General features: G+C 37.3%; 1 protein-coding gene across 2 annotated transcripts in view; it reads left to right on the top strand.

Annotated features, from left to right (window-relative positions):
* The window catches only part of FAM184B (family with sequence similarity 184 member B), a 49,835-nt gene that overhangs the window by 19,415 nt on the left and 3,622 nt on the right, over positions 1–26,798 (top strand). Inside the window, exons 2-8 of one of the 2 annotated variants that reach the window (XM_052780394.1) lie at positions 1,925–2,689; positions 10,066–10,176; positions 18,981–19,193; positions 20,436–20,589; positions 21,624–21,736; positions 22,158–22,342; positions 25,286–25,432. In XM_052780394.1, the coding sequence (XP_052636354.1) occupies positions 1,925–2,689; positions 10,066–10,176; positions 18,981–19,193; positions 20,436–20,589; positions 21,624–21,736; positions 22,158–22,342; positions 25,286–25,432 (1,688 nt within the window). The remainder of the gene's footprint in view (positions 1–1,924; positions 2,690–10,065; positions 10,177–18,980; positions 19,194–20,435; positions 20,590–21,623; positions 21,737–22,157; positions 22,343–25,285; positions 25,433–26,798) is intronic. The other variant, XM_052780395.1, reaches the window with a different exon arrangement.

Raw genomic sequence — 26,798 nt, forward strand, 5'->3', positions numbered from 1 at the left:
GTGAGCAAGCGGCTTCGTGGTACTTAGTTCCTGGCTGGGCCTAAACCATGACACCCCAAAATATACATATCTAAATGTAGGCAATGACATCTTGTCTGCTCATCTTCTAGAATATGATGCTGTTATTCTCTGTTGTCACATATTTATCCAGAAATGTATCCAGACCATGTTTTGCATTTGTGACTTTTTAAGATTTCTGTAATTAATTCATTACTCCCAGGGAGGAAGTTGACTACATGCAGGATGTATTTGTGTGTTTGCTTTCATTTATGGATGACTGAAATTTAATATGTTATTCATATACAGATAGAACAAAAATGGTTAGACTTAGCTAAGCAAATTCAGTAATTCTGGAGACATCCTCAGGGCTTATACAACACAGACTACAGACTTGTGACCCTTACTGTGGTCAAGATGCCTGTTGTCTCTCAATTGAGGCTTTCCCTGAGGAAATATTGAAGATTACAAGGCCAAAATTCTAGTATAATTAAAGAATTAGTTGTGACCTTGCTTCTGTATTTATTTATGTACTTAAGACTATTATTTTCTCAAACATTGTCTAGGAATCTTTTGATTAACCTCTATGGGCTCAGGCCAGACTGAAAGTATCTGTCATAACTTACATACAAATACTAAACCTAGTTTGGTAGAGCAATAAGTTCTCTCTAAAAAAAACCCCGACCAACCAAACAAGTGGAAAACCTCTACACATATGTTAATACCTAATGTGTTGTTCCCCTTGAGTTAGGTAACTATGCCCAGTAAAAACTGGATTAGGCTCCATGTGTTCTAATGGGGGCCTGAAAAGACAAGCATGTATCTTTTCAAGGCAGTTACTATATTTTGCAATTATATATAACTGTCTTGTAAGCTTAACATACACATTTACCAGTTTTGTCTCTGACTCTTCATTTCAGTCTACTGAGGGCTTCTAATAGCATTTTCTTTTCAAAACAATAGTAGCGTGCTTGTAAACAGCTTCTGTGAGAGGTCTTTGGTGTTTGTCATGGGTAATGGGTGGAGCTTGCTTGGGGTCATAATTTGTTTTATAATCATGAGAATTATTATTCTGCCTTTTGTAGAAGAGAATAAAACATCAAAGGGTTTAAATCAATTGTTTGAAAAAATTGCTTATTGTCATCAGAGGCTCACTCCAATCTGCTAAAACCTGCTTTCTGAGACTTATAGCTGTTACTTCAGCTGTTACTGAAGCAAGGAAAAAAACCTCATTGCCTGAACACTTCTCAGAATCAAGCCAGAAGGTGCTTGCAGTTGAGTAATACCTATCTTGAAATGCTGACCAAGTTAACTTGCCAGGTATATGGCTTCTAGAAGTACATCTTCAGTGGTGGTTTAGTTTGAGTCAAGAGTGCAAAATTTAATCCCCCTTACAAACTTTACTTTCATTTACATCACAAAATGATTTTGGTCCACATGAACTGGATGTCAGGACTTCAGGTTTCACTCTACAGATCTGCTGCTACTGGTCCCCAGCACTTGCTAACGCTAAAGGCAACATGGCAGGTAGTCCTCCTGCACTGAAGGCTAGGTGAACTGGACTACAAATACGGAGTCAGTTAGCTAGAGAAGGTGCCCTATTTCATTCCTTGTATCAGAGATCAAACTAGGGGCATGAAGTGACAACTTGCCAGGAATAAAAAAGGAAATTTCTGACAAAAAGTGAAAAAAATAAAAGCTGTTTCTCACGGTATTGTCCTCCTTCCCTATAAGGTTTTGCAGTTTATAATTGTCCCTTCTTTTCCTAGTGAAAAAACCACCACCACAAAGAAACAACAATAAAAAAAGATTAAACTGTAGCAGTAATTCTCTTTTAGCATTTAACACCTTGATAAATACAGTAACTGAATTCGTGACTACCATTTACCAGATACTTACATTTCCTATTATTTTTCTTATTCTATAGGTGATATATGCCCTGAACACTAAGAATGATGAACATGAGGCTAGTATACAGGCTCTGAGAGAAGCTCATGAAGAAGAAATTCAGCACATTCTTGCTGAGACAAGGGAAACGATTCTACAGTGTAACAGCAGAGTTGAAGAAGAACAATTGCTGAGGAAACGTGTTCAGGCCCTTGAAATTGCAGTAGAACAACACAAGAGACTAACGGAAGAAGCCTTGGCAGAGTTAACATTGTGCAAGAAGCAGGTAGAAGAGAGGGATCCGAGAACAGAAGCAAAACAAGCACAGACGGTCCTATCTACAGACAGGGTAGATACCAATTCAGTCTTTGAAAACAAGCTTCTAAATTTAAATCGGGAGTCTGATGGACTGCTAAATGAATGCAAAGCATCTAGGAGAGCAAATTTAGATAAGAAAGTAATTTTAGATGAAAAATACAGTGTGGAAGGACAAGCTCTAATAAATGAGATGGAAAACCTGAAGAGTGAGAACCAGAGCGCAACTGAAGAATATACTCAGAAAACAAGCAAACTGCAAGCCTCTTATAAGAGAGAAAAAGAGGATTTGAAAAATGCTATGCAGCAATCTGTGGTAGAAGCAAAGAAGAATTGTCAGCAAAGAGAAATGGAGCAAAGGAAGAGCTCAGAGGCTGAGGAGGGTTTTTTGCTGCAGCAGGTAAAGAAGCTGGAGGCAGACCTAGAGGAGAAAAGCCAGAAGATAAATGAGAGGAAGAAGTATTCCCAGAAGCTGAAGGACAGAATACAGGTAGAGTATGAGACCGTGATCCCTATCTCTGCCTATAAAAGAGCAAATGATCAACTCTTCTAAATTCAGGGGAGGAGGGGTCTTTCAAATATCGTATTGAGTCAAATGCTTTGTAAGCACTAAAGCAGTTTTAGAGGCTTAGAAGAGAAATAGGAGGGATATAGGGATATAGTGCTGAGAGTTTTAAAGAAAGTGTTAAGATGATTAGTAACTCATTAGGAGAACTCTTTGAACACTAGACTTCGTATTCCCTAAGGAAGGAGTGAGGTAAAATTTGTTGACTGAACAGAGCTTTACCTTTACTCCCCAGAAATGTGAAGAGAACAGCAAGCAGGCACTAATGTTAGCAATGAGTATTTACAGAGTACATTCTCCTTTTCCCTTGTGGTTGCCAACAGCTTAGTACATGGCTATGAACAGGATTAGATAAGAGACCTGACCTGGCAGGTTAGGAATCAAGTGCTTTGTATTGTATGACTCTTGCAACAGTGGCTGGTACCAAGTGACATTTAATGAAGTGTCCTTTACACCTGTGAAGTTTTATGTGCTGAGCTGTGAGACTTTCACCATTAGTTCTCACCTCACACTTTGTCTGTTGTCGTGGTTTAAACCCATAACACCTGTCTACCCTAGCTGGTATCTATCTCATATGTTTGCAGCACAGCTCTGCAGCCCCTTTTTGCTTAATTGCCTCATGTGTTAGATGCAGTTTCAGAGGTTGGCACATCATGGGCAATCTGCCAACCAGCTGCATTTGGTACATAGGGTCAGGATTTGGGAGAGACACTGATGAACTGCGCTGAAGCTGAAGAACCTAGCCACGCTCTGTGCTCAGCAGTTCCACTTCCTTCTAATACGATTGGTCCTTCCCATCACATAAACTCACCTACCAGACCTCTCCCCAGCCTTGACAGCAATCTTGCATATTAGATAAGAAAAATCCTTGAAGGTCTAGACTTGGAGTATTTCAGAATAACAATAATTGTTTCCTGATAGGAAAGAAGATTTATCTCCTTCAGAGTCAGAGAACCCCAGAATCCTGTAGAGAGCAGGGTCACCCCGGTCAACTGTGTTCCTCCAAGACAACTGTGACCCTTCTCACCATCTGCCCTCACATCTTGCCTGTCAGTATCATTTTGCTGATGGTGCAGAGTTCTGGGCCTCTTCTTTGAGGATGTTCTTTGAGGGAGTTCAGCCTTCAATACAGTCACTGCCTTTTTGTTTCACAAGATCAGAGCATGAATTGAACACGCCTTCCCCAACATGATTCGGACTCCATTCTCTCAGTGTGTAAATCTGTAGCAGAACAACCTGTATCTTTTGCAGAAAAGTGGAGAGGATAGAATGAATGGCAGAGATGTAGATAAGCCATTTTTTAAAATTGAGTCAGGGAAATCCATAATATCTGTTGCAATAGGGAAAAGTGTCCTGGCTCTGTAGAAGTTCGAAGCAATAGAGGGGAAGAGGGAAAGTAAGATCCTGATTTCTTGTGGGTATGTGAAGTAACATTCAGGAGAAATGAAGGATGGAGACATGAAAATTTATGCATGTGGTTTACTGTTTTGATTTATCATATAAGAAATGCAGTCATTTAGGAATACATAATGTAAAATTTGATAGGAACTGGAATTAAGAAGGTGGTATCATTAGCAATTTAATTTCTAAATGCAGTATCAGCTGGATAAAACTGAAATATTTTCTGAGGGACATACGCTCAACTTGTACATTTCAGATCCTCTAAGTCTATGGAATGAGGGTGATTTACATACCACCAGCACATATTGTCTTGAATCTTTAAAGAGATAGCCTCAGACTAGGATAAATCTGGAAGAAGGAAAACAGTTAGACACAGTGTTATTTTCTGTTTCTTTCCAGTTTAAATAAAAAAGTAGAAGTTTCTCCTTTCTAAATTGGCTATTCCTGATGCCACCATTAAATACTACATTTTTTTGAGAATCCTGTGGACAGTGGCAGACTGGGAAAACAGAAACATTTCTTTCATCAGTCATACCTCTGTTCATTAGTAAATACTAGCAAGAAAAGCTGTTATAAGGCTTGAAAAATAAAAGGACTGATGTTTAAGCAAGATGAATTTTCTGTTTTCTCCTTAGTGTATGCCAAGAGGTTTGAGACCTCTAGATGAAAGGCATCACATTAGTGCACATTTATTATTATTACAGTGGAAGAGAGAATAGAAAGGATGACAAGTCATTAAGTCAGATCTGTTCAGTCTAGTTTTGGAAGAATTTTGGCATATGCCAGAGGTAAAAGGAACAAGCTTACCTTTAAGTTTTCAACTACAGAGAGTGTTAAACACAAGTTAGTTTTAACCCATGAGGTTTTACTCAGCATTCATATAGGAACAAATGGCAATTTTGTCTAAGTGAATATTGTAGTATTATGTTAGACGTCTGGAAACTGAGACTAGAACCTCCAGAAATAGAACATTAAATATGGTTCAAATTTTTGCCTTTAGTTATGGACAGACAATTCCCAGCAAAGTCTGTAGGAGCCGATTTTTCAGGTTTTAGGCATCTGTATTATGTTACAAACTATTGTACTTCAGCAACTGGAAAAAAAAAACAAACTAATATTCATTAACTTTTAGCACAATTTGTTGTGAAATTAATAGAAGTATATCTTGTTGCAAGTTTAGGATAATCTCAGACATATTTTGGATGGTAACTCTTGATGAGTGTTTACTTTACAGTGATGCCTACATCTGAGGGAATGGCTCCACATTACAAATATTCTGGCAGCAGAGACTGTTTAAGGATATGGAACAGCAAAAAATGCATTTAAACCAGCTCTGTAGGTGAAAGATTTATATCATGGAACTGCGCCGAGAGAGAAAATGACCATTTATTTCAGATGACAAAAAAAGAACATATATAATAAACATAGAAGTAACGTCATGCGTATTTTAGGATTTGGAAGTGTAGCTTAAAGGAACGTAACAAGAAATTCTGGGATCAAAAAGTATAGTGAAAAAAGTGGAGGAAGTTCTAAATGTAGTCAAAGAGAGAAATACACTTCAAGAGAAGGAAATCCTGCAAAAAACCAGGTAAGATGCTCATTGATGTCATTCTGAAGTATTTCCCCTGTTAGTAGTCACTCACATTGGAAATTCCACAAGTTAGTTATGGTATTTGAAATGTAAATTTTGATACCACAGAAGATATGGAAACTATATTGAATTCCCAAAGCAAAGCTATTAATAAAGTAGATGAACTGAAACATCAAGTAACACAGCTGCAGCAAATGACTTCTACCAAACAGAGCCAGAACAAGAGCGGCTCTGAAGATTTGCAAGAGCTTAAACAGGTAGTTTGCTCTCAAATATTCAAAGGCATGGCATGCCAAAAGTACTGAAAACAATGTCATTTTTCTTTTAAGATTAATGGCTTTTGGGTTATTCTACAGCAGTCAATCCTGTAAGATTCCGAGATCTCTGACCTCATCCAGTGGAATACTGACTTTTGTTCATAACCTGAAGTACATAAGTTGCTCCAGTGACAGCAAAGGAACTACTGACATCCTTGAGCTAGACCAGGGCAGAATGTTCAACTTCTTCTGTAACCAAAATCTTAAAGAGAACGAGGCCCAAGGCAGACTTTCTCTGTTGAGGTAAAGTTGGAATACTGATTTAGCTTTCTTAACTATAGAAAACACTTACTCTGAAAAGCTATGCAGAAATAATACCAGGAATAAACTCAGTACAATGAGGAATGTATGTATCCTGAGACTTCCCTCTGTACAATGTCTCCCCTTAAACAATTGTCCAGCCTCGAATCTTTTCTATATTTGTTCAGTTCTCCTAGAATATTGTTATGCTATAGCATTCTGGAAAATTAGACCTGGCATCAGAGACATAACAAAAACCAAATTGTCCTTTGTGCTGTTTCACAGAACTAAGGTTGTCCTTGAGGAAGCCTACATGGTTGGAAGTGAGTCACACACCCAAACTCAAACCAGAACAGAACCCCCTGCCCCCCATCCCTAGGCTGCAGAAGAGGCATACAGCCCTGAATCACAACAGTTCTACACTGTTAACTAACATAAAGCCAGTATTTTTCAATGGAGTATATCCACCTTAATAGCATATTCCTTACAAAATAGAATACTGCAACCCCAGAATTCTACCCTGGTTTTGTTATATTATATAGCTAGTGTGTTTTATGGACTGTAGGAATTGTAGTTATGTAAAAAGAGGGTATGAATAGAAGACACAGAGAACTTGATTTGTAAAGGCAAGCATCAGTCCCATAAGGAAAAGATTTGTCTGAAGGAATAGCTGTTAAAAGGACTGGAAGATCTTGTAATGAAGCATGCAAAGGAAATCAAGCCAGTCTAAAACTTCATGGAAGCTGAAAGAAAAAAATGCAGAAGGTAGGAATGTTCTGCTATTTATAGATGCTCTAATTCATCTGGTTTTAATCTTATTGGTCACAGTGACATCATTTGAATTATCCTCACTTGAGGCACTTTGAATTAACATAAAATGCAAGGATTTTCTCGCTATGGTCTTACTGGGGAAAAAAAAAAAGAAAAAAAAAAAGTCAAGCTGATGTATTTCTGAAAAGCTCCACAGGCAGAAAGGTGAATTTATCCTTGATGTGATAAACTGCCGCCTTAGCAACACTTATCCTTGCATGCTTTGCTTGTGACAGTTGGAGTGATTAATATATTTCCTGGTGAAAAATGTATTGTAGGTGTATTCCAGTTTCTGACTTAAATTTCCATGGATTGCTGCTGTGAAATACTCAAATACATTGATTTAATCAAAATTTTGCATTGTTTAGGCAGAGGATCTAATTCTGCAAAGTGTTGGTAAATGGATTCAGAGAACAGGTGTTACCAATGAAGTGACAACTAGTTACAAATACATGCATATATGTGTCCTTATTTAACTTTAGTCAGAAAGAATGCTAATCTTCTCGTGGATCCAGGCAGGTTAACTAAGCAATACCTTCTCTCGATGTGTTTTAAGTGGCTGAGCTGTAATTTTTGTTGTCGGTAAGCACTAGCAGCGATTGGCTTAAGAGATTCTTCAGAGGATTTCATCACAACTGCTGTCTGTGGCTGAATCCTTTGGCTTCAGGAAATTTGCAATCTGTAATGTTTCTGTGCAGTAGGAACCTAAATGTGAGCTGAATTCTATTCAAATAGAGGAAAACCTTGAAACACGTGTTTAGTTTTAAGCACGTTTTAATGCTTAGTGAAGCTTACAACTCAGTGCATGCCGAAGTGGTTTGCTAAATTTGGGCATAAACTAAGGAGGAATTTAGTTTCTGTCTCCTAAAGTACTTTTGTGTTTGTCAGACATCTTGTAGACAGAAAAAAAATTGATTAGAGCAGTTTCAGACTACTGGTCAAGCATTCTTTACACCCTTCTTGGTGCTAAGAATGTACTTCTAACCATTTTTCCCAGTTTTAATGCTGCTATACCTTTCCAAGTTCAACATTTACTTGAGAATAATCAAATCACTTGCTGACAACTTGTGAAGTCATAAAAAGCATGCAGCTCCTATCACTAAATGTTGAGCTTCATAGTACCTTCTAGATTTTGGAGACTAGGAATTGTGTTAAGTGCTTGTCAGAAGAATTAATTTCTGCCCTATGAAACTGCTGAAGTTTATACATTTATGCAATCTCATTTCTCAAAAAGAACCTGTGTGAGTAAATTATTTTATCTGATTGTGGAAGTGCTCAGTTTGAGCAGTATGTGAAGATGTATTTCTTCAAGTTACACAGTTACATTATCAAGTATAAGCCTTATGAAAAGGATTTTGCCTTTTATATAGTGTATTCTTTAATGTGAATAAGTTCGTACAGGTATACTTAAAATGATACCAGGCTGAAGCTCTTTATGCAAGTCAGATCAAACTTAAATATCTAACACTTTATACTTAGTAAAAAAGGCATAACAGTAGGCATTTATTGCTTATAGGCAATGAATATTATTGCTTCTAACCATCTCTTCTTAGAGGTTCATATTAATTAAATCAGAAAAATCTTGAGTTAGTAAAACGTAAATAAAATTACATTTTCATTACTAATGCTGTTTATATCCTCTGGTGCAATTAAGGCCTGTAACAGCTATTTGAGAAGTGTTATATCTATTTTCCAGATGAAAAATTAAGATATAGAGAAGGAAGTCAGTGGAGTTGCTGCAACTGTGAGCAGTGAGAATGCTGCAAACACCTGATCTTCAGGTTTTAATCAAAAAGACCATTATATCCTCTCCTTTTCTTACAGTCAGAATTAAAGCTAATTTCTCCCTTGCAATATTCATGCATCTGTGTTTGATTCCATCCTGTAATTGCTACCTAAGAGTTTTCCTGTTTTTAAACTGTGAAATGCTAATGTATTCTTCTTTATTTAATTATGAGTTGCAAGGAAGAGGTCAGTATTGCTTGGGCTTCTGTTTCCTAATATCATGCCATCCTCCCAATGATTATCACTTTCTTAGTTTTTAAGTACTTCTTCTGTTATCTTGGATTCTTAAGTCATTGTGCTATAAAAATGGGGGTGGGGGCCACTGTACAGGACGGGGGAGGTGTTAAATTGCTATTTTTTTTCTGTTTCCTTCGTTTGTGGTGTCTGAAAATATGGTAGAATATTTTTTTTGAGTCAGCAAATTGTCACAAATAGGAAGAGCAAGCACACTAATAAGCTTGTAATATGTATCACTTCAGGACATTTCTAGAAGTTGCACATTCAGTCTTCTGCGATAAACGGTTGCTCACATTTGCTACGAACAATTGCTACAAGCTCTTGGTCACTGTCCTGAAAGTGGTATTATCATGGATTTTTCAAAAACTATTTCCAGCAATAAGGTGATAATATGGTCTTCAATTTTTTATTTTATTTTATTTTTACTTCCTCACTGGGATTTTCTTCATGGATGCTATAACATAGTGCTTCCTTTGATGCCCTTTTCCACTAATTGCTCATTAGTTAGTAGTCTGGTTTTATATAGTCAATGTATATTTATGTTTTTTCAGATCTTGTGGGGACTCTTGCATACTAAATTAATTTTGAACGCTAACACCACTCAAGGGAAAACAGTCAGACTCTTGATGCTGTACAGTTTTCCACCTCAGGGAAGCTTTCAGTAGAAGATTAGGATTATGTGAGCTGTATTGTCTAACACTAGTATTAGAAAAAACCAAACCAAACTCTTAATACATCTTTGATTGAATAATACATGAGTGACGTTAAAAGGCAGTAGCATGTATTATTGTGTAAACAGTAGCATGTATTACTGTGTAAACTGCCCTATTATCTAGGGTAATTGAGAAGAAATGTTCTTTCTTTTTCATGCTGCATGTTTTGTCCCAGCTCTTTTTTTTTCTTTTTTTTTTTTACTTTAGGAGCTCCAGACACAGCTAGAGGAATTTAAAAGAAAATCTGAGTGTGAACAAAAGCAACTAGAGAAAGAGAAAGAAGTCCTAAATGGGAAACTTCAGAACTCTTCACTTGAGGTAAACTGGGCATAAATGTAACCCAGTAGTGAAAGGGCTCTTCATTTTTCCTCCCACCTGAGAGATTCTTGATTAGATTTTAATTATATTTGCTGTGACTGTCATTCAGGAAAATATGCAAGGACTTTAGGTAGAAATAACAGAAATTACTGCTTCTGAACATCTATGAAGATTTTGACAAGCCTATTTATTTTGATAAATTTCATATATCACTCTTTGGAGATATACTAAGGCTTTCTGATGAGGAGTTTGGCTACATCAGGGTTGGATGGTGACTCTGACTGTTAGTCTGTATACAGGTCTAAGGGAGATTAGAATCTTTCTCACAGCTCTTGTTGACTTTCTGATTTAGTTTTTTCTGTGTGTAGACATGTAAAAGGGCCTGCTTGCTTGGTCCCTTGAGCAAGAGAATTGAATGGAAAAAAGGTCAAATAGATCATTGTTTCTGTTCCGCCTGCTTGATGGTAAGGGTGGTAACTGAAGCAGATTGGAATGTGCAGTAATTGAGTATATATTAGTAGCTAGATATGCCTCCCTCTGTGTTCTCAAGATCGAGAATGAAATAGAGAAAGCATTGTGACCCCAAAGTAGCTCTGAGGATGTCATAGTTTATGTACTGTTCCCCACTCTGGTTACATCTAAGTCATAATGAAAATCTGCAGACATGGATTAATCTGGAAATAAATACCTGAGGTGTGTTAGTATTAGATTATCTACCTATAACAGCTGTAATGTATACAGTTGCAATGTAACAGTTGCAAGCCAAGTGGTGCAAATTTTCCAGATTAGGACATCTGCCAAAATATTATACAGGAAAGTGTCACTATTTGAAAAGCCATAACAGGTTCGATAAATAATTTTCTGCCAAAACAAAAGCAGAACTTCTACAAGGCAATTATTTACCCAAGTAAACAATTCACCTTTAAAATTTCTGACAACTGTGAATACACGTTTTCTCCTTCTCAGGTGTTCCCCTTTATGTTGTTCAGTTTTTCTTGGCAAACGCTATCTGCTTTAAAATGTTATGCACAAGTTATTTCCTTCAGTGTGATCATGTGAAGTTTTTGCCTGCAAACATTTTGATACTTTTATCTCATGGATAAGCTATAAAACAACTGCTTTAACAGAACTGAAATCAGTGCCCTAGTGAAAAGTTCTGATGATGCTCAGTGCTGCATTTGTTTTTCTACCCCAAGTATATCATTGCATTTGGTACCTTTTTCAGAAGAACAATGAAATGATTTGTGATTGTTCATTCTGGGAGATTATGGGTGAATGGACATGTTTTCACCATGAGAATTTTTCACCCATTTCTTTGGGTTTTTTTCCTGCCAATCCATGTTTTGAGGCTCCAAGATTTTATTAAGCAAAATGAGGATGTTCCCAAATATACAAAATTTCTTCAGTCTAGTTCAAGAAAAGGTAACGAACAACAGGAATTAAGTAGCTCACACTGTGGAACTACTGAATTACAGATAGCCACTGTTGTTCTAAGTGGCCGTCTATGATTTCCATTGCTTTATATCTTCACTGATTCTAACCAATTTCACTTCCAGGAAGTTCAGTGGGAGCTTGCATGGGAACAGCTCCACAGAATTTGAAGATCTAGATCTTTCTCAGATGGCATTTGTAGACTCTGAGTGGCCATAATAAGCTCTTTTTGAGTGTTTGATGACAGAAAAAGGACAGATAGGCTCATCAGGGGACTAAACAAGATGTTGGCCCCCCTCTCCTACCTGCTTCCCCTTTCCCACATACCATTACTGGTGCTTGGTGCAACATGTTCCAGCAATCAGGGCATGTGTTGTGGTCATTTACTATGTAACACCTTGTTTTTTTCCCATTCATGCTGTACTAGGTGTACTAGTTTTGAGTGCAGCATGGCCTTTTCCCTTTCATTTCTCCTGTAAAACAGATTGCTCCATTCTGGTATCACAATTGGATTCTGACATTCTATCCATTTCCCAGTCTTAGAAATAGAGAATTTAAGTGTAGTTCTTAAAGTTCTAGCTAAATCCTGGGTTTAGTTTTCATTACACATTTCTGCATGCCACAGTTTCTGCAGGTTCTTTGAGAGAATTTCAGGTCAATCCAACCTGGACCTATCCGGAGTGACTTCTTTGCACCTAATGCAAAACATGGGTTCTTAGAAATCCGTTGTCTTTATTCTTTTCCAAATTCCCCTAAATGTATATATTTCTACAACAATAACTTAGTCCATTCAAAGCTGAAAATTTACCATGATATTCTGGCATCCCTGGGTAATGCCTGAAAGTTATACTGGTTTGAGGTGTGAGGGAAGGAGATGGAAGGAAGGAGTAGTGGCACACTGTCTGATCTCATAGTATTGTGTATATGCATGCAGGTGGTGTATTCCAATGAAAGGTCTCAAAAGTCTTATGTCATGAAGCAATTATTGTTCAGGTTTTGCAGATGGAAAAAGTGAGGCAGTGAGTCATCAAATTACTTTTCTTGAAGTCACACATTCAGGACAGAAAAATATCTTGGAATCTAACAATGCTCCCAAAAGGGAGGAAATGCTCCCTCTGAAGAGAAATTTTGCGTTTTTCTTGGTACTCTATAAGTTACTTTCTGAACCAATTACTCGGCAGTACTCAGGGAAGTAATTTCAACTTACAATACTTTTCTTCTATAAAGATGTGAATACTCACAGCCAAGAAACCACCATTGACTATACAACATTATGTTTCACTGAGGGCATGATTCCCATCTGGGAACCTTTGCAATGGCTCAGCCCAGAGCTTCCGCCTGAAAGGTTAGGCAATGTGCTGTTACTAATCCAGTTCTAACCTGGATACAATTTCAGATCTAAAAATAGCTTCCTTGGCTGCATAAGGCACATTTTTGGTTGGGCTGACATAGCTAGAACACTATGGAGAGTAGACAGAATCATGATAATTTCATCTCTCTGGGGATGCACTTCAAAGTAGTGGCATTTCTGTATTACTAAGATTTTTCTGGATAAAGAAATCAGATTCACACCTGTTTGCTCCTTTGGAAGGAAGGATGTGAGATTCTGTCTGAGTCAAATGCTAATTTATTAGAAGTTGTCCAGTTACTTGCTTTTGCACTACAGGATCTCTCCAACATGTGTTAAAGGGGCTATTCTGGAATTAGAAGGTACATAAAATGGAAGCGCAGGCATCACCTTGAGGTGATACATCTTTGCACAATGCTAGCACAGCAATGCCCAAAGCCTTGACAGAGATCTTGTAGGCACCACCAAATAGCAGCAGCAGAGATGTGCCTAGTGTGTTCACACCTGTCCTTCTAGGCAGGAATTGCCATACATTTAGGAAGGCAGTTAACTGTGAACTTAACTGAAGTAACTGTGAAATAAGCCTAAAGACAACAGTAAAATATAATCTCATTATTTTGTTGTTAGTTCTTGTACCATGTTACCGTTTTGATATAATAGCATCCTAGTATGAGTAAAACCCTGTAGTGTTTGGGTGCCGTATTTTAACTCTCTGAACAAATTCTCAATTATGGTGACTCTTCTGTAATACATCAAAAGGCAGTTTTAAGTCTTTTATATAAATTCGTCCCCTGGCTGTGTGTTGAGAAACTCAGATCTTTCTACTTAAAAGATACAGGAAGTCAAAATATTCTCTCTGATTCCAACTTTAGATCTTGCCTTTGAGATTTCACATTTCTTACATACAATAAATAAAAGAAGAGGAGAGCAGACATAAGATAGACTTAAAGTTTTCATAGTGCTTGCAAGCACAGTGAATTAAAGTCATCAAAGCAGAAGTCAAACAGGGGAGCCAACTGTGATGGCATGCACGGCCTTATACTTGCCCAGTATTTTTGTCCATGGGCTCTCAAAGTCTGAGAGGTACTTCTGCAAAAGAATCAAGCCATCCTGCCCAGGAGAAGGACAGTAATTATGGTTAGAAAAGAATGAAACTTCAAAGACTTTTGAAATATTTCAAAACTTATGTTTTAGAAATAGTTACTCATTTTTGCTTTACTTGGAAGACAGTGGGAGGCAAAATCAGCTATCCTAAGAAAGGGCAAGTGCAAACATAACCCTGAAATTTGAAAATAATTCAGCAGAGCCTAGAAAAATACTGTTGCCTAGAGTTTATACTGTGGATAGGTATTAGTTGCACCTTTAAGACCACTTTATGCCATTCTGGTGGATAAAAGTGAATGAATAATGGTATTAGAGGTATCGTTTTCTCAAGAGGTTTTGTTTTGCAGCAGGAAGACATTATAAAACAATGTTGCTGGTCTGTTAATAGTAGAAGGAGCCAAATAGATTCTGGACTGATGTGAGTTGGCATAGTTTCATTGGCTTAAATGTTGCTTCACCCGTTTTACAAATTGAGGGTCTGGCTATCTGTTTTGAAGTAATGAAACACAATAAAATGCCTGGGCACTGCAAAATATTCCAGGGAAGGATTTGCACTGGTGATTTGAAAGCCCTTTTAACTGAAAAACAGGAGGAGGAAACCTGATGGGATAGAAATGTTTGTTTCATAACCTTTAATATCTTAGAAGTAGCAGGATTCATGAGAAAGAGTATGTTTATATCCCTGATATATTTGTGTAGGTCTTTTTCCCTAAATCACTGAAAAAATAATGTTTTCAGAAATACTTTTCCATCTGATTTCTTACTACATTATGTTCTCTGCTGCCACCAATTTACTGCTTAGCCTATTTCTAGTTAGTATGATCTTATATTTCATGCTAGTAGTGCTTTGAACCAATACTTGTCTATGAAGAGAGTCTGAAAGGTTAAAAAGTTGTGACCACAGCTGAAGTCTCTTTTCGTCTTCCCCACCTAAATGAATATTTAATTTGCAAAAGCGACATTTGCAGGCAACATTTTTCCTGTTTCCAATTTTTCTATTAGAAAATATACAGCCTATTCTGCTGGCACATCTTTTTTTACTCACTGGCTTGCTTTCAGGAAACCCAGAAAAAAAAAGCATGCTTGAGTGTAGTAGTGCTAATGCATATTACATCAGCTGATACAGGGAACTGTACAGCATTAAGTGTTTCACATCAAAGGTTAGTTTTATAAGGAACTGCAGTACCTAACAACTTCAGTGTTTCCTTTCTTTATATAGGAAAACATTGGTGAATTCAATAGGCATTAAGACAAAGTAAATGTTTTATCTATAACCAGAAGCCAAAGTGCCCATTTAGTTAAATCTTATGATTTACCACTTATTTAAAAAAAAAAAAAATTGCAGCAGCTCTGGAAACAACGGTATGGTTGGCAAGTGGTTCTGGCATCTGCCTGTTCTTGGAGTGTATCCAGGCTACAGATAGATCCCATCACACAGATCCCATCACACAGACACATTAAAGACAATTAATGTTTTTCATTAAGAATAACATTTAGCAGTTATTTTTCACTAGTTTGTTCAGACAGATAGTTTTCTTTGTGTTTAGTTGGATGACACAAAGGAATAAGCCAAGGAACGTCTGGATGATTAGGTAACTTAAACTCACAGTTTGGGGCAGCTAGGTGCTCTTTCAAATTTGCTAACTCAAATCAATTTATTTAGATAGCTTCAGTGAAATTCAAATGTACCATGTTGGTTTGAAATTGTTTAAGAAGTGGTAAAACTAATCTGTCATTTTCTGGCACTTAAAAGAGAACAAAATAAAAAACTTGATTCACAAAGCACTGGGTGAAAGAATGTTTGTTTTCTTATCCACCAACCTAGCATTCCATGATGTGTGGGAGACCTAGGCTTGGTTTTGTTGTTTTTTCTTCTGTCAGCTTTATCACCATTTAAAGAGTTCCCTTGTCATGGGGTTATAGGATAAAACAGGGTGAGCTACAGTGTGTCACCTGTTGCTGCTTCTTCACTTGTATATTAAGTTCTCATTGGACAACCTAGGCCTTCATCACTTGGGTGCATGTCCCAGCTACCTTCATATGCACACGCACGTACTCTCTTGCTTTCTTGGTTTTTCTGTGCCTCCGTGCTTCCTTTCTCTCTCTCACATACACAAAGCAGAACCACCGCTGACATCTCTTCTTCCCCTTTGTTCTGTGAATAAAGCCATTTGTCTCCTTGCAAATGATGAAATAATTTAAGTTTTAAAAACATTGAATTCAGTCTGGAGGAAATATTTTAATTTTTCATTTTGACGTGTACATTCAAAAATGTTTCCTTTGGATTGATTTGACTAGAAGTTTTATTGATTACTTGGTTTGGCCACCAAATAGGAGAAAGTCGACTGCCCAAGCTGGTAGCTTTGCTCAAGAGCTTTTTAGCAAGGTTCATCTTTGCTTGCAGACTTCTGTCACGTCTAAATTACAGATATTGTTGTAGATCTCAGAACATGTGAAACATCACTAATAAACTGATGCAATAAACTAAACATCTACCCAGCTGGTAAAGGAAATCCACATTAATTATAATAGTAGTATGACCCTTTCTGAGCAAGCCATTGGAAGGGGTTCAGAAGGAAACTGAAGTACGAGATCAATGATGATAGTAATGACCACCACCAATTAATTGGAGAAAAGGAACCTGACTTGTGGATTTGAAGTGAAGGACAAACTCTATTTAAATGGAAGGAACACAGTATACTGACTTGTGTATAGGAACAGCAGTTCTGCAGCTGTAAACATACTCAAAAATGGAACAGTAATTCTTTCTTGTAGCTGCTTACAGAGGAACAGAAACCAGATTTAGTAAAGGAAGTTATGACGTTCTCATGAGATGTGTGTGTTCAACAGGTTTTGAGTTATCTCCGCAGCACATGAAGTCCGTGAACATTCATGTTTCATATTACATAGAAATAAATCATCTTCATCTGATACTCTGTGAGTGCAAACTTTTTACTCAAAATTATAAACTACCAACAGACCAAATAGAGCAAGTTTTTACAATGTTTTCAGGCCCTTATTTAGTTGCTCTGTAGAAAAAACAATTAAAATGGGACAAATCGATCAAGTAGAAATATTCTAAGCTGTGGGTGTCTCCAAAAAAAAAAAAGGGTCACATTCATTTTTCTTCTTTAACACCAGGATTCATTTCTGGGACATAAAAACTTGTATAAATTCTAGAGAGAAGGGAGCAGGTGCCAGGAAATGGTAAAAGCAGAAATCGGGACTAGAAGTGAAGACAAGTCAAGGTACAATGTAGTTGAAGGTTGTGGTCATAAAGTGGGAGTACAGAACGTCCTTTCTCCAAAAGGAGTTGAAACCCTGGGAACTGATAGAAGCTCTGTGGTTTGCCGCATTTTGAGCCTTCAGAGCACAGTTCTGTGCTGGGAACCTATGAGAATAATAGAGGCTTAAAGAGTACATGAGTAAGGGCTGTGATCCATCTGGGAATGGAGAAGGGCCTCAGGAGAGGGAAAGGAGAGAACGCATCCTTTGGAGGAGAGAAGCCAGCATGCTCAACCAGTGTGAGAAAGAACAGAGCCATGAGCTAGCAGGAGTACATTTAGCCATCATCAGAAAGGATTCCTATGATTTAGAGAGATCTGGTATAGCTCATTAGTATCTCCCTTTGGACAGTGCAATGCTGACTGTGGCCGTGAAGTTAATGAGAAGGGCTTTGCACAGCATGTCTTCTATTCTCTTATGTAACACAAAATATGCCAGAAAGTGCTATGAGAATGAAATGTGGAAGGATACAGACACCTTAGCCCACTTAGTGCATCTTCATCCAGTTTTTGTGGTGCTGCATCAGAAAGGACCACAAGTGTGCAGCTGAAGTTACAAGCAACTATTTACCTAGCTAAAGCTTCAGTGCTTCCCCAACTAAACAAACTGTCTGCAGTATGCATGGAAAAAAAAATGGCGGCCACGCTGAAGAAGAGAAAAAGAACATATATTAGTGTAGAGCAAAGAACAGGATGGGGTCACAGGTTATAATCTGTACTATATTCAAGTTGCAGCTGTGTGTAACATCATTTGAATAATTTAAAGACACATGGAATTCTAAGGAAGCCAATTTCTTCCTTTCATAGTTTGAATTCTGTTTGTCTAAGACTGGAAAGTACAAGTATATAAAAATTGGAAAACAGACCATCTTCTTTCACATGCTTCCAAAAAGAAAAGGCAAGAGACATAAGGTTTTGCAGGAGGCATAGAAGAGCAGACTTGGAAGTCAAATACAGCAGCAAAAATGCTAATTGGCCTTACTAATTATGCATGCTCCCTCTATGCAGGAGGCAGTTTTTCAGAATTTCACAGCTATGAAGTTAGGAATGGCAAATTTAAGAAGGGCAAATACAAATTTTTGCTGAAAGCTCAGAAAACCTGCCAAATGGGAAAGAGAACAAACTCCTTCCTTCCCCACCAAGTTATTCTTATAAATGGGTATTTTTTTGTTACTTTTTTGTCAGCCATTATAGACATGTCTACTGTATTTAGTAATTAAGCTAAGAGAGGGGAGAAAATATAACACATCTGAAGCGTGATGTGCAGAATTCTTGTTTCCATTGGTTCTAATCCACTGCTTTATATAAATGGACTCTGCAGTGTTAAATCTCCAGGATGACAATAACCACAGCCTTAGGCCTGCCTCCTGGTTTGTGTCATCATTATTGTGCAAGTTGAACTTTGGATTGTACGTATGAGATGGAGACGATTTGAAAAGAATACTTGATGGGCAACAGACAGTATACGCAAAAGGGATGTCATTCTTCACTGAAAAAAGGGCTCCTTGCATGAAACAAGCATCTTGCTGTTATTCATAGAGCAATACAAGTTCATAAAATGTACTTAAATTTACATCAGTCCTCTCCATTGTGAATGCAGCCATTAATCCTATCCTGCTGACTTACTTTTCTGGAAGGTGGCTCAGCTGAAGCAAATATTAGATCAACAAGCAAATAATTTCAAGGAGTCACTGAAGAAACATAATCTGCAGTCCAACAAAGAAAAAGAGAAGCTTCTGCAAGATCTTCAAAACACCATTAAAGAAAACCAGAATGTTAAACTGCAGCTGGAGGCATCACATCAAAAAGCCTTAAAAATGTTGGAGAAAAGCAAAGATCAGGAACTCAAGGTCAGTTTACAACATACTACTGTAAAAAATCATATTTGTGGGATAAACCATATTAGCTAGAGCCGATTATCAAAACTCGGTTATCTCCAGTTATCTTAATGATGGGTTGCTATTGTTGCACATAATGAATTATTCTGTGATTTTGAAACCTCATCATCTTTAGGTTGGTTTTTTTTTTAAATTTAATATTTGAGCTTAGACCATAGTGTGAATGAAATAGTTTCATAAAATAATATAGCCTACCCTCTACAGTTAGGCTGCGATGAATACAAGCTGCTCTAGCTGTGCTCTTGCTTCAGAAATACAAGGGAATTCCTGTGTATTATTAACAGGACTCAGTTTTATTCTTTTTCATCCATTATTAATTTATACATAAATACTTTAAAAGAAGTATAATAGACATGTATAATGATTTGTATTGCCTTAGATACCTTCAAGAAATCAGTTCTGTAAGTGGATAACCAAACTTTTAAAGGTTCAAGTGGATTTATTTCAGTGACAAAATGTTAATGCCATAACTGAGGTTCTAAAGAATGTTGCTGTTTGAGGAAAAAAAATCAACTTAAAAAATCCAGATGTGATTGTGACATGGAGTTCAGATGTCCCCATTGATATTGCACACCTTAGGGAAAACCTGCTTATATATATTAAAACCACCCTAAGTAGAATTTAATATCTTGTTTATATATTCAGAATAAAATCCCAGCTTTAACAAAACCAAGCTGAAGGCAGTAAGCTGGTAAAAATGAAACTGAGGATAAGAGTTTGCTCTCAGAGCCACTACAGAGCAACTGCTCCATTGTTCACAGTGTATCAGCGGCACTTCTAATGACAGTGGAATTTTTAGCCAAGAACAATACAAGGAAAGATAGAAACCTTTGTCTGACACACTACGATAAGTAATGACATACAGGTCAAATCTGGGGGACTTTGTATGTTGAATAATAAAACGTCTTTCTAATGCCAAATAGATCAAAGATGTCAGTGTTACTATTTCATAATGTACAACAAATCTAATAGATAACTTGACAATTTCTCTTGTCCCTATTAATTTATATTTTTTAACTAAATTTAACTGATTTTTTTATTCTTGTGTTGATGAAGTATCATGTAAAGTGGTGATGAAAATAAAAGTTCTACAGTGAAAGACCAGATTCATCCTAGCATTACAAGTAAAACAACAAGGTGATAAATAGGCTCCAACTACTTTGTTTTCGGGGGGGGTGGGGCTTTTGCTTACAGGAAGCAGAAGAACGTTTGAAAAAGGAATTTAATGAGACTTTGAAGATCCAACATCAGTCTCATAGGCTGGAAATACAAACCTTGGAAGAGAAAGCAAAGAAAGAATTACATGATGAACTCGAGCAGATACAGAAGCAGCAAACCCTGTTGCTAGGTATAATGTCGCATGTCATTCATTGATTATATGCTGAGAAGCACTGACTTTCCTCCCATTCGTTTTCTTTCCCATCTTCTGGGAACTCAGGTCTTTGTGAATCTCCTTTTCCATACCCTGCAATTTTAGGAATACAGACTTAATATTCTTTGTTAACCTAGCTCTCAACTGTTAGCTGCAGAATGTTGCTAGGAGAGTAGTCTGGTGTACAACATTCAAGTATGCATTATCAGGTATATTAAATTAGAATATTGTAGTTAGTGTAAATGACTTTCCTGCTTTTTCTGTGATGTGAAGAATTATTATGTGTGGTTCAAGTCTGTTCTGTTGAGTTCAGCAGTGGAGATCAGTTGCTCCATACATATTGTTCAGTCAGTTTAGAAGGTTTTCATAAACTCTTAAGAACTAAACAGAACACTGCATTAGGAGGACCTGTAATATCTCTGGGTTTGAACTCAGGTTATTAAAGTTTATCTATAAAAGGTTTTCTAATTAAAGAAAGAATCATCTGAAAGTACCTTAAGTACAAACTGGATTCTCTTCTTGGGGTTTTTTTTTCAGTAATTTGAATTTGCTAGAAAGATTTGTTGCTCTCTAAAGTTTATATGTCCAATAGATAAATTCTGAAGAACAACTTCCAGAAAAATTGTAGGGAGACAATAGAGCTCTCCTCAGTCTGCCTTATGGCCCTCTATAAAACACCAGTGGACTTAACAGGGAATCTCAGGGGTGCTCCAATAAAGTTCAAGGTTAGAAGAAGCAATTATAGTGATTTAGTCTGCAAAACAACTGCCACAGTATTACCTCTCTGATTCCGATATTGAATCATTGCTGTAGTAGCTCCATATCTTCTTACTATTGCTCAACTGAGTTACTTGTTGAGTAATAGGAGGCCATTATACGTAATGGCAAAGGAGTTGAGGAACAAAGCAAAATGTAATGTATTAATGTTTTCATCTACATTGTCTATATCTACTTTCCCCATCCAGCTGGCCTCTGACTGCTTTAACGATTGTCTGTCTGATTGTTACTAGGATCTGTAAGGATGGAACTGTCTGAGCAACAGACATTGTGCACTAATCTCAAGAAACAAATAGAAGAACTCCAAATGGAGCTGAGGAGTGTGAGGACACTGAAGAAGCAACAGGCAAGAATCCAATTCCTACTTCGTTGCCGTGTTGTGTTTGGCGAAAGCAATAGTATCAAATTTCTCTCTCCAGAGATAATAGAAGTGTACAGAATCTCCTACAGAAACGGAATGGGTTTCCTTCCCTTAGGTCACATTTTAAAATGTTAGTATTGTTTATCATCTTTTCCCTATGGGCAGGCTTTTTTTCCGTTTAAAGATCAGAATCTACAACACAATAAATGAATGTTACAATAAAATAAATTTTATGGGGACTATAAAATATGTTCAGGAAGTTTTGATCACAGATTTTGTCTTTCACATAGAATTGCACATATAATTGAAAAATCAGTTCACAAAAATTCCATGCACACAATTCCAGTGAGCTCTTCGCGTTAAATAGTTAGAGGCTGTGAATAACTAAATTTGGCCTTTTTCTTAGGAAGGAAGTAGCCAGAGCCAGATCAGATCTCTTCATGATGAACTGGAAAAATGTCAGAGTGAAATTTCCGAACTCAAGAAAGAGAATTTACTTTTGAAGGACACAATGGAGCTACTCAGTGCCGAGCTGGAGTCGCAGAAGCAAGAAGCTGCACAGCTTCAGGATAGGGAGAAACAGCACAGAAGGTTTGCCTTCAATTCACACTTCATAGTGCTATCTAGAGAGTCAACAATGATGCCAGCATCAGAGGTGTTCTAAATGTGAGGAGTGTCAGAATCTCTCCTTTCTAAAATACTAATTTTAGAGGTTAGGAGTTTTGCAAAAGCAGTAGTTAATTTCACATTTCTCTCCAGCCATAATAAAAGCATTTGAACTATAACTGTTCATTATGTCACAGAGAACTATGTCCAGTGTAGCCCCACAGGAGTGACCTGAGAAAATCTGCGTAACGTCAGCCTTTGAAAGGCACTGGAAGAAATAAACAAATCCCAGATTCACCCAAGAGCTATTAAAAAAAAAGTAGAAGTCTCTGAGAATAAATACCAGGTTTTTTACGTACTCTCTGTAGCTGAAACCAAAGGGTTGTTAATTCTAAAGGAGACACTTGAGAATTCCTTATGTTCTCTGTGAGACTGCTTTGGCTGTAACAGCCAGCTTTGCACTGGGGGAGTAAGGGCAGTGATAGCAGACACTGACAGCGCCTCTGGGCTGATGGAAGCCTGGAGCTGTAATATGCTGTCAGGGCACAGGAGGGCAAGCTGACTAGTAGTCTTGGCTGTCTTTGTAGAAGGTGGACCATATCCTCTTGGTGTAGCCACAGGCTCGAAGCACTGTGTTGCATTGCAGTAATAGCAGTCTTCCCATCTGTGTACAGAAAAAGTACAGGACTTACCTTTTACATGGGAGACAAGACTGGGGTTCACTGTCCAGTGCATTTGTATGGCTGTTGAATCCTTTGAAGTTCCTGGGTGATCATACTTAACACGTTCTCTTTGCAGAGAGATTGAGGGATCTGGTGCATGGGTAACTTTCAATTCATTTCTGCAATGGTGTAGAATGTATGCCCCTAACTACTCAAGATGTATATATAAAAGGATTTCTGAAGAGTATACCCTTAAAGGAATCTTTAAAATCATGTCCTATATAGTCTAGAGAAAAGCACTCAAGGGATACAGAGTCTCTCAGCAGACTGTCAAGAGTGGCCAGAGTAATTCTGTTTCTGTCGACCAGTCAGTAGGTATTTAAAGAACGAGAAAGAAACTTTTTTTTTTTTTTCCTTTGCACTCTTTGGAGAGTTACTTGAAAGTGACTTCCATTTCAAGCTTTTGAAGCAAGATCAACAGAAAGAATTGCAAACCAGAGAGTTTCATCAGTGCCCTGCAGCTGCCTTGAAGGAATTTAGAGCCTCTGTTCATGAAGAGAAGAATTATTCACATGTCAGTGATGAGGTCTAAAAGGCCTCAAATGCTAAAGCTGCTGGGCTGGAGGATAATCTCTACAGGGGATAGATGGTGTAGCTCTACTACAGTAAGCATTTGAGAAGGAAGCATTAATGGAAATTACATGAGGAGGAATCCTTCAAATAACAGAAGGTAGAACCGAAGAGCTCAAATGGTCCTAGGCACCTGATACAGGCTGCTCTGAAATTAACCCATGGAAGATCTGGAACGTTAACTTGCAGTTCATTTTGTTTTTGCAGGGCCAATAATTTGGGTAGAGGAATAGTTAAATTGGTGAGTGCATATAAATAACAGCTTTTTTACTGTTACTTTAACAACAGTGACCTTGTCTTATGTTATATAGTTGTTTCTGATTTGAAAGCTGATAGTGGCTTGTTATTTGCATGTGCCAAATTTTTATAACCAATTACTTAAAATTACTATTCCTAATGTTGCCAAGTAAGTGAAACCAGTAATCTTCTTGAAGTAATCATTCCCATTTCCATTCTTGTGAATTGTGTGAATTCCATCTCCAGCACAGAAACCTTTTGTAAGGACTAGGATGAGGGCAGACAAAGGTTTTTTTTATGCAAAGAGAGGACAAGTCCCAAAATGGCTATTCTGAAGGAAAGCTTTTATTCTACCCCTGAAGAACCATTTCAGGGATTCTGCTCCCATTTTCACTCTTATTTTTCTGCTGCTTATTTTGTACCACGTGCCAAATCAATCACTCCCATGGCTGTGCTCTAATTTCAAGGGCTGAAACCTTTCATGGGCCTTTTGGCCTTTCCTAAAGCATTTCAGAAACAAGTGAAAGGGGCTTAGAAATACACTAAAAAGAAAAAAAAAAGGTAAACAATATATTTTGTGAAAATTACAATTGTTAATCTCCTGAGTTTGACATTTCTGTTTGTTGTTTAATCAGTAAACAACAGAACATGGGCTTTGCATTGAGTTAATGTAAAAGTTTCTCTAAGGTTTAACAAAATGTTAGCAAACAAAAGGCAACAAGCTAACAATGATTCTTCAGTAGAAGTCTATCGGGTTTAGGGTTGGTGTCAGAAAGCAATGTTATGGCTAGGCTTGAAAAAATGTTAGGCATTTTTTAGTTTTCAATTGATGGTGTTAATCAAATAGCAGTATCTTTCAAAATATATTGCTTATTAAAGGCAAATGTAGTTAAAGGTATTGTTATAACATTTCTTACCTTCACTTTTTAAAAAAAATTATTTTTATGACAGTGGTAGGCAGTATTAAATGTTCTTGGTGCCATGATGTGAGGAAATACAGCATCAGAGCCTCACGTTAAAATCCCAGAGATTTCAAAATAATTTTGCTTAATACAAGTGAGTTTCTGTGGTACTTTATTGTCATGTTTGACCATTAAGATTAATGTACAAACTAACCATACACAGAATATCCATAGCATCATTATATAAAACAGACCCTCTGTTTCCTGAAGGCTGAAGGTCTCCAAATAATTTTCCTTTTCCTCAGTGTTAGTATGGTTCTGCTTCAGATGATTGCAACTGAAGTGTCAAAGTCAAATCAGTAAGCAGAAGCCCAGAGCTGTGCCCAGTTAACTACCTTTGTAGTCAATAAAAGACCTCAAAACTGCATGCTTTGATCAATGATAATAAACTAGTATTGAAACATGACAATTCAGACATATTTTAATACCAATGAAAGGCTACTGGTAGAAGACCTCAATATCAAGCATAAAAAAGAACTGGACATACTGAAACAAGATCACTGGAAGGAAATCGAAAACATACTATCTGATTTCAGCGGCACTCGGGTACATCTCCAAGCAAAGATTTTCTCCTTAGAAACCAAGTCATTTAAAGAAACTCTGGCTCATACTGGCAATGAGTTCTGTTTGAAATTATTATTCTTAGTATGTATAATATTTAATTACTCACAGGTAGAATATTACAAGCACTGAACTAGAAGTGTATAAGTATTTCCTTTGCAAATGCAAAAAGACCCAGATATATTGTAATAAACTGAATATTTTTTAATGTAAAGCACTACACATATGGTTTTACAATGCTAAACTAAAACCTGCACTTAGCATCTTGCAATTTTATGAAGTGTAAAATCATCTTTGTCACAGATGATACCAGAGGCCTTGATCCATGATCTTGTACTTAATTTTGTTCAGCAGAGCAGCATCTTGGAGGTTAAGCTCTTGCTCATCCTCGCTCCCTTGCAAATTTCCCAGGACAGCCCCCACTAACTCATGTAAATAAATGCACTTTGCAACCCCCTGTGGAGTTAAGTAGTTCTGTGGTGCTTCAGACTGTACAGGAGAGGCCACTCAGAAATAATCCCTTGTCCTTTTCTCTTATCCCAGCTGTGCGGCATAGGTCCAGAAGAGAGACCTCCTTGCATGTAAGCAGGTCTCAGACCATTCAGATGTTAAGATTTATCTTTTATCTAAACTCTGAGATGATACACTAAATTAAGTGTATAAGATGGGGGGGGGGGAAGTCCTCTCAAAAATGTTTACCCTCACCAAAAAAGCCCCACAAAATGGTGGTTTGTATTCTGTAATACATTTCTCAGTATGGCAGCTGAACTTCGTAACACTCAGTTTCTCAAGCAGCAAAATTCATTAATTTGGCTGTTGAAATACTGACTTGTTTTCTCATGGGTCAGTCAAATGTATGTTTCCACACATCTTGAAGAAGGTGTAAGTTCTCATTTGAATCTTTTCCCCTGATTAAGGCATTTAAAAAGCTGAACTCACACTACAGGTTTTGACTTAGAGGGTTCACTAAAGCAGCATGTATATCCAAGCCTCTGTTTTCATGAAAGTTATAGGAATAGAGTATTTCTGAGGCCTCTATCAAATATAGTTGGAAACAGCCTGTGGATTATAAAGTTATTGGGTCAGAAGAGAGAACAAATAGGTTAATACAGACATGCATAGATACTGCTACACAGATTTTTTTTCTTTAGGAAACTAGACTAGCAATGTGATGTGCAAGCTTGTTAGTATTTTACACCAGGGGTTGGATTTTACACTGGACAGGTGTTGTGGGTTAACCCTGGTGGCAGTTTATTTTGGAAATCCACAACATTCTATACTTATATGTAATCCATGTACAGCTGCCTATTTTTAAAAAATGCTATTTTATCGGAAAGGCCTGACTATGTGCCTGTATTTTAGGCTTGGAATTTAGGGCAGAGTACAGCC

This window comes from Harpia harpyja, chromosome 2, assembly GCF_026419915.1.
Source record: "Harpia harpyja isolate bHarHar1 chromosome 2, bHarHar1 primary haplotype, whole genome shotgun sequence".
Lineage (NCBI taxonomy): Eukaryota > Metazoa > Chordata > Aves > Accipitriformes > Accipitridae > Harpia > Harpia harpyja.